This window comes from Neolamprologus multifasciatus, chromosome 18, assembly GCF_963576455.1.
Source record: "Neolamprologus multifasciatus chromosome 18, fNeoMul1.2, whole genome shotgun sequence".
Lineage (NCBI taxonomy): Eukaryota > Metazoa > Chordata > Actinopteri > Cichliformes > Cichlidae > Neolamprologus > Neolamprologus multifasciatus.
Window position 1 is genome coordinate 25,258,605 of NC_140456.1, and position 8,193 is coordinate 25,266,797.

General features: G+C 41.7%; 1 protein-coding gene across 2 annotated transcripts in view; it reads left to right on the forward strand.

The window, feature by feature from the left end:
• Nucleotides 1-8,193, forward strand: part of mfsd8l2 (major facilitator superfamily domain containing 8-like 2) — a 29,175-nt gene that overhangs the window by 5,703 nt on the left and 15,279 nt on the right. For both annotated transcript variants that reach the window (XM_085140548.1, XM_085140549.1), the window contains 6 exons: nucleotides 1,023-1,102; nucleotides 1,571-1,841; nucleotides 5,068-5,141; nucleotides 5,420-5,633; nucleotides 6,598-6,720; nucleotides 6,896-7,026. In XM_085140548.1, the coding sequence (XP_084996674.1) occupies nucleotides 1,023-1,102; nucleotides 1,571-1,841; nucleotides 5,068-5,141; nucleotides 5,420-5,633; nucleotides 6,598-6,720; nucleotides 6,896-7,026 (893 nt within the window). The remainder of the gene's footprint in view (nucleotides 1-1,022; nucleotides 1,103-1,570; nucleotides 1,842-5,067; nucleotides 5,142-5,419; nucleotides 5,634-6,597; nucleotides 6,721-6,895; nucleotides 7,027-8,193) is intronic.

Consider the following 8,193-nt stretch of genomic DNA (forward strand, 5'->3'; position numbering starts at 1 on the left):
CATGATAACATCTATAAAGCGCACTGCACTGTGTGCCGGCGCACTTTTTCCATAGGCGTGCTTCTAATGGTGGGCACATGAAGAACATGAGGGGCGTGAAAGCTCGGGGAACCCTTAACCAATTTTTGTCTACCAGGCCACGGCAGAACCAGATATGGTAAACACTGGTTTGTTTGTTTTTAAACCCTCTGGTTAAGGTTAAAATGGGCATGTGCAGTGAATATCAGCGCTATGTGGCCAGAAGTGTGATAATATAATTTATTTTGTGTAATAAACAACTGCAAGGATAGATGATTACAACAAATAGATGAGTAATACATAAAAGTAATACATAGATGAATAATGATGATGAGTTATGACGCGTAATCATGGGAACAAGTGGGTTTACAAACGGGAGCAAAAGCTGAAATAATGCCTCTGCTGAAGCCAATTGCACTAAATGCACTAAATGTGCACTGTTACAAGAATATTTTTCTTTCTATTGTTTTCTATTAATTTATATAATTTTAAGTTAAGCAGGACAGAGTTCTTTTAAAGAAAGATTTACTTTTATTATCAAAAGTTAAGCATGACAGGCTTCTGTTTAAGAAAGAGACCTGTTTTATTGTGTTAATGTTGTCATTTTGAGCTAAAAATAAATGGCTAAATGATTTTTGTTTCCCATGTGTTGATATCACAAAGAATACGCATCTACTTAAATCAAATTCAAGTCAAATGGTTAAAAAAAATAATTTCACACACAAAAAAAGAGCTAAAAAATTCACCACACTGGGAAGGGTGAAGACAACTGGGTCGCCCGGCCCTGGCCACGAGGTGTCCCTTATTTATTTCTCAGGGAGTTGGCAACCCTAGACAGCGGGAAGGATTTCGTGATCCTTGTTTTTCCTTTTTTTCTTTTTTGATGTTTCATTTCAACTGTGAGCAGAAAAAAAACATTCAATAAAATCACTAAGGAGCAGGCTACTGTTTCCACACATCTTCCATTTATCTCATCTTTAAAGCACTTCCTCCTGTCTCTACAGGGCCAGCGTTCAACCTGTTCCTGCGGCTGTGTGATTTCAAACTGGGGCCCTTTGTTGTGAACAAGTATACGTCTCCTGGGGTAACAGCATCCAGATAATCAGTAATCTAAGGTTCTGTGAAAGGCTCATGAATACAGAAATAACCTTCAGAAATAGTCGCTCTACATTCTGTGCTCACATATATATTTTTCCTCCTTTGTTCTCCTCTGAGTAAGAGGAATACAAAACACCTGCAGCGGTACTCGGTCCCGTAACAACCTGTATCGATCTGTTTCTATCTAAGTGTGCCTGAATAAAACACCTGTAGTGCGGATGAAGCTTAAATGAGACTTAACAAAGCTCTTATATGCCTGCTTCCATTTTTTTCCACATAACATGACCCAGAATCCCTCTCTAGATTTCCCTCTGCCAGGCAGCGCTTCCATAGCTGAACCACTTTATCTCTCCTGAAAGCTTCCAGGGATTCTGGTCCTGTGAAAATATCTTTTTTTGTGTGTTTAAACTGTAAGATCTTTGAAGACACATGTGTTTTTCCTCCATGCTGTCAGATCTTCATGTGCCTGTTGTGGGTGCTGCTCCAGTTTGTCGTCCTGGCTATGTACTGGGATGTACCACCCATTAGCTGCGAGGGGGGAGCCACGATGATGGAGATGAAACAGGAGGAGGTAGAGGAAGAGGTGCCGCTGATGGGGTCTGACGAGGAGCCGGTGCACACCTACAGAGCCCTCAACTCCGACCAACTGGAGACTTCCACCTCGTCTGACATGCAACCCGTCCACAGAGCTTCGGACCCCTTCCGAAACTTCAGCGCCAGCAGAGGTGAGCCGGCAGGTTTGACTGCCTGCCTCGAGCAATTACAGTCAGCTTTCCTCTGCCCCATTTTGCAGCGTTCAGGTAGGAAGAGGTGTCACTGCCAATGCACATGTTTCATATCTGCTCTATTGATTTTGCTTGCATTTGCTCACTCAGTCTCGCACACACTTTCCATTCTCCAGGTCTCTCTGAGGAATTTTCTGCAGCATGTCAGATCAGATTCCCAGTGTATTGATTGGACTTGCGTGTAAATGTCTGGTTTATGTCAGAGCATGTATATACATGATGTCAGGTGCACTATTGGATTAGTGTCATAGTACGTTTACATGGCGATTGCGATTGTTTGCCGCTACTCAATATCCTTTCTGTACTTTCTTTGACTGTGTGTGTGCATGTGTGTGTGTCTTGGGAGTGAGTGGGCTGAGTACTTACTCATTTGTCTTAATCATGTTGTGAGGACCTAAAGCTTTGATCGTAGATTTACGCACTCACATTCTGGGGATTTATTTTTCTTTTGGGGACGTCGTTAAATTTAAGCTGCAGACGTGTTTAAAGCTTACGGTCGAGGTGAGTGTTGGGGTCAGAGTTGTGTTTAAGACTGAAGTAACTCTCCAGGAAATGCGAGTTGGTGTTATGTCCTCTAAAGACACAACTGTGCGTGTGTTTGTGTGTGCTGTATTGATTCTCTCACTCTTTGAAGACGTGGCAGAGGGAAGGATGGAAGACTTCCTTTTTTATTGACTGACTTGCTGTGGTTGACTTGTGGATGAAATGGAGACAGAATTGGTAATGTGGCCAACATTCCTCTTATTGATTCCTTTTTGTACGAAGAGAAGCTACAACACCAGAAACGCAGCAGGAGCGGAGGATGTTTTCTCTGGCACATGCAGTAGGAGTGTCTGTTAGCCCTTACAGCGTGTCTGGTATTCGCTCTCTTGAATTATTGATCTTTTCTGACTTTTTGTGTATCAGTGGAGAAGCTTTGAAAATCTGGGCAGATCTTTCACTTTCTTTCATCAAATCTTGATTTTTCTGGTACGTGTGGTGGAAAGAAAAAAGCATAACAGCACCAGTAAAATCTGTGTGAATCTTTGCTTTTGGAACAAGGAAAACTACACAACTGCCTTTTTTAGTCCATGTACATGTGTTGTATCTGAACTGGATCAGATTTTCCACATGCGTACACGGCACTGCGGGTTTGTAGCCTGCTCTGTTACACGCTCTAGTTCTTCTCCCTTGAAAAGACTGAAACATTCAAAGATGTATTATCTGAAACATGCTTAAGAGATATTTTGTAATCAAGAGTTAGATTCCACTTTCATACTGAGCAAAAAGTCCAGATGCAGGAGTGAATGTCTTAATTTGTTTAACATGTATAAATATATATATATATATATATATATATATATATATATATATATATATATATATATATACATGTATAATAAAATTAGTTTTTCTAATTAGATCAAGAAAGTATGATTAGTTTTAGGGTTGAATTTTGGGTTGATCTCTTCAGGTTGTACCCCGCCTCTCACGAGTGATGAAATGTTTAGAAGTACTGGTAAGCTAATTTTAATGCCATGCTAGCTAGTCTCTTTCCTAAGCCAAGCTATACAATGAATAAAACGGTGGAACTTGCTGTTTTGCTTTGTCTACTTGTGGCATCACCAGAAAACCATCTTTAGGTCAAAGCATTTTCCTCATAGATCATTTTATTACTTATTTTCTGTGCAGCATCAAATGTAAAATGTATCGGCTGAGCAAGAGCATGTCTTTAGGGTCCAAAGGAAAAGCATCAAAGTGGCCACCTGGATTTTTTAAAAAAAGTTTAAATAAATCTTGGGCTAATTTGGATTGGCCGCTGAGCTGCTTTTATCCATAGATGGGATAAAAACTAGTTTCCGACTCGTTTGCCGCTTGAATTGATGCTTTGATGTTTTTGCTGTCACCATTTTTTTTGGGTGGGGGTTTGAAGACAGAGTTGATGTTTGGATGAAGAATCAGGTTTTCAGCTCACTCTAGCAGGTTTGGTTACCAGTCTGCTTCCATAAACTTCATAGGATCAATGAACAGACACACAAATCAGCTAATTAGTGTTAACAAAGATAATAATCAAATGTTAGACTTTCACTCACCAAACCAGAAACACAAACTTCTGGGAGAGTTTGTACCACGCAGAAACACATCATATTAGCCAATTAAAATTGTCATAAAAGGCACCAACAGCACAAGCATGGAGGTAAGAGTGACTTGAATTAGCAGAGGTGATACCTAGAAGACCCAAACTGCTTACAGTTGCTTGTGTCTGGACACCTGCCGCGCCCCCAGCTTCTAGTATCTCTGCTCAGAGATTTTGTAATAAGAAAGCATTCTTTAACGATGCTTTCTACTGTCTGGATATTTTAACATTAGGATTGACTTTCTTTTAGAGCAAGGCAATTTTCAGCTCCAGTGGTTGCCCTTTGCTTTAATACCAAAGACCTGGCAACCCTAGCAACCACTTTGTAACTTTTTTTGTCCATTATTAAGCATTTTTGAGTCTAATAATCAGTCTGTAGACTCAGACTTTGGAATAAAAGCTGGGAAATCTTGGGAAAAAAATCTGTCTCAGAACTTTCTGAGGTACAATAAATCATTTTAAAGCTACATCAGGTATTTACCTGCACACATACACATCCAGTGACATAAAATAATCAAACCATGTCAATAGCAGTGCAAACGCTGAACACAGAGAAGTGAACTGTAGTGGATCACACAGTGTAATATCAAGCCGATTCTCCAGCCATCTGGCATCCAAATTTAGCAGCAAGCCCAGCTCGTTTTCCTCCTCTCCAAGCCCATAAGGAGGAATTTGTTCCAGGAAAAGCTGGTATCAAAATTTGGAATTTATTGAAAGCTTTCCCCCCTTTTTCCTGTGTAATCATGTTTTGGATATAAGATAAATATCAGAATCCATACTTCTCTCCATGAAAAGAAATAGATATAGAGCGTCTTGGACGACATGATCAACACGACCAGGCGGCCAGGATTTGTCACGCCTCCTTCAATCTTACAACCGCTTTGAGATCTTCCAACTTTTCTTTTCTTTTAAAACTTCTTGATCTCGAATTAACTTGCCAGTTGAAACTTTCGATTTGAAGCTAGCAGTTGAAGATTTTTGGGGATTTTTCTCCCTGACTTCCCTATTTTGTTTCTTCTGGTATCTCTCTCTCTGTCCTTCTCTGCGCAGAGTTCCTGAGAGAAGAGGTAGTTGTTGTCCTCACGGCTCAGTTCATCACTCTCTTCAATCAGACGGCGCTGGAGGTGAGAGCAGCGACCATCGAGATCCATCAGGCAGCGATTCCAAACATTTCACACTATGTCACACTGTTTACCATCCAGAGTGAATAACACAGAGTCTTCTAAGACCTAAACTTTTGGGAAAATAATCAGTTAAATGCTGAAGCACATAATCAGCCTCTGTGTAAAGATCCATTCTCACCTCTCATTAAACTGACCTAACTGGATACTCTGGTTACCTTTCTTTATCTCTGAATGGACTGCTTTGCCTAAATGACTGGTGTCTTTCTAAAAATTCACAGACCATGGTGACCCCTCTTACGCAGCGCCACTTCAACTTTGGCGAGCTGGGCAACAGCCTCATGTACAGCCTGTGTGGGGTGGAGGTCATCGTGGGCTTCTTCTTTGTACGCTGGCTGAGCAGGAAGGTGGCGGACCGCGCCGTGCTGGCAGCGGGCCTGGTCATCTGCTGCACCGCCTGTATCTGGTGCCTCATCTTCCTCTGCAACCCCCGAGGTGCTAACCTGCCTGTGAAAAACCACACCCACAGAAACACACACACACAAATGCAGGCACACACAGACACAAAAATGCCTCTTTTTCTGAGCCAAATCCTTTCTGTGCCACCAGTGTCGGTGTGTAGAGCACAGCAGAGCCATATTGGGTTACACACTGGCTGAACTGAGTGTGCTCTGTAAATGATATCATTCAGCAGGATACCATAGAGGCAAACCGGATCCTGTATGTTAATGTTGGCCTGCGTCTGTTGCAGCTCGTCACGTTTATCGCTCTGATTACAAGTGACAGGTGCTGGAGCTGGGTAGTGCCTGAGTACATATAAAAGGATTAGAGTAATCGAATTTAGCAAAAATGCTATTTGTTAAAGCGTGGCTGTCATTTGTTTGCCATTTGTTAACCGTTGTAGTTAAAGCAACCGAACAAAGACATAAAACCCGAAAGAAAGACACCTAAAGAAAAACTATTTTATCCTTTGGGGCCACTGAGAGGCATGTTTGATTGGTGAAACTGTAATTTGATCGTAAAATCATAGACTTTCAGCTCATGCAAGAACTTCCAACAATTCGAGTCGGCACAAATTCATACAGGCATGTGCATGATGCAAAGCAGCAGAGAACAAAAATCGAGTGGCTGCCAGCTTGGCGGGGGTTTCGTTTTTCGGATTGAGCCGTCTCTGGTGTTGCCAGCCCATTTGTGGGAGAAACTTAAAAACCGACGGACGGACGAGCTGGGCAACCGAAGCATGATCTGCCGCACTCTTTGAATGATCGTGACGCCACATGAGAAATAAGAAGCTTCAGAACTGTCATATTTATTGGCCACTAGGTCTATCAAATATAGGTATGCGAGGGTTTATGTTGGATTGCGCTAAAGGTAATTGCTGGATTATGTATTCCATTTACTCTGTGATAAACTACTTTAATTTAGCGATCCTGTGATATCATCTTCCCACCCCTGCCAGGTGGTTATGGATGGGAGCTGTCGGCCTTCATCATCGGAGTGTTTCTGCAGCTGCTGGGGCTTCCCTTTGTGGCCGTGTCTCAGGTGTCTCTCTTCTCCAAAGTCACTGCTGAGAAAACACAAGGTTGGCTCATATTACCTTGGCACCGTGTGCTGGCTCAACACATTAAAACAACAGATTGTTGCTCAGCGCATGTGATGCATAGAAAAAAAAATTACACGTAGCGAACTTTAAAGCCATATTGTTATGTTTATATCTGAAATAAATAACCTAATATTTTGTGATCCCTTACCAAAAGGATTCAGCCAAGGTGTCAGACGCTCAGTTGGGGGCCTGGCCACAATCTTGGGTCCCTTGTGGGCTGGAGGATTGACTAATAATTTGTACATAATGTTGGGCATGATGCTGGCACTACTCCTTATGATCACAGTAAGTAGAACAAGGCGCTCAGTAATAGTGTAATGTTACACAGACTGGCTATGTGGCTGTGTTCTGTCAGGTGTTTAGCTTAGCTTGGCTTAGCACGTAATCTATTATGTGGTACTAACACATATCTACTATCACTGATAAACCAACGGGATAAGACATGCCATATACAGTTATTTAAACGATACCAAAGAGAAACTGGAAAGTTTTGTGTTGTTCAAATTTTTATTCTTTATAGAGTGCTAAGCTAAGCTATAGCTTGTAGCGTTTACGTCATAGATCCAGACCTGAAATTCCCCCAGAAGTAGTGATGTAGCTGCTGCAGGACAGCGATTTAACTGCAAAATGCAGCAATCTTGCTTAAATAGAGAATTAATTTTGTTTTGCAATCACTTGAGTGAAGTCCTGTTGCAAGGAGACCTATTGCAGACAGGTTGCACTCTTTGGTGCAGAATAATTAATTGATTGCAGTGAGCTGGCAACCTCTACAAGGTATCTGAGAGTGATTGCAGTCAGTCTGAGGGGGACCATGATCATCCACCTGTGCAGTTGCCTTAGTATTAAAAGTGTGCGCCACAAACTTTTCTGTTCAGCTCAGTTCTTTTTATATAGCACCAAATCACAACAACAGTTGCCTCCACGCACTTTTTATTGTAAGGTTAAGACCTATGTCTGTGAAGGTTCTCAGTCATCCAGGTCATCATAGTCTAAGGAGCTTTAAAAGAAAAGCGTCTGGACTTCTTTAGGTTTCTTGAAGACGTTTCATCTCTCCTCCGAGAAGCTTCTTCAGTTCTAAGAGCAATTGGTGGACAGTCCCAGATTTTAAGCCCTAGGTAAAGATAAAGGTCCTTATGAGCAAGTGCTTTGGTCACAGTGGGAAGGAAAAACTCCCTTTTAACAGGAAGAAACCTCCGGCAGAAACGGGCTTAGTGAAGGGCAGCCATCTGCCACGACCGATTGAGGGTGAGAGGGGGGAAAGACAAAACACAAACAACATCAGTGCATAAACCCTGCAATCACCAATTTTTCCTAGTTGCAAGAAGGTTGCTGCTCAATTTTTGCTATAGTGTGACTGAACCAAAAATGTTCCTTTTAGTTTCCCCTAGATTATATATATACTGCATAATCTGTTAAAAGCCCAAAATACGGTTTAAAACGCCTTTCTCCCCT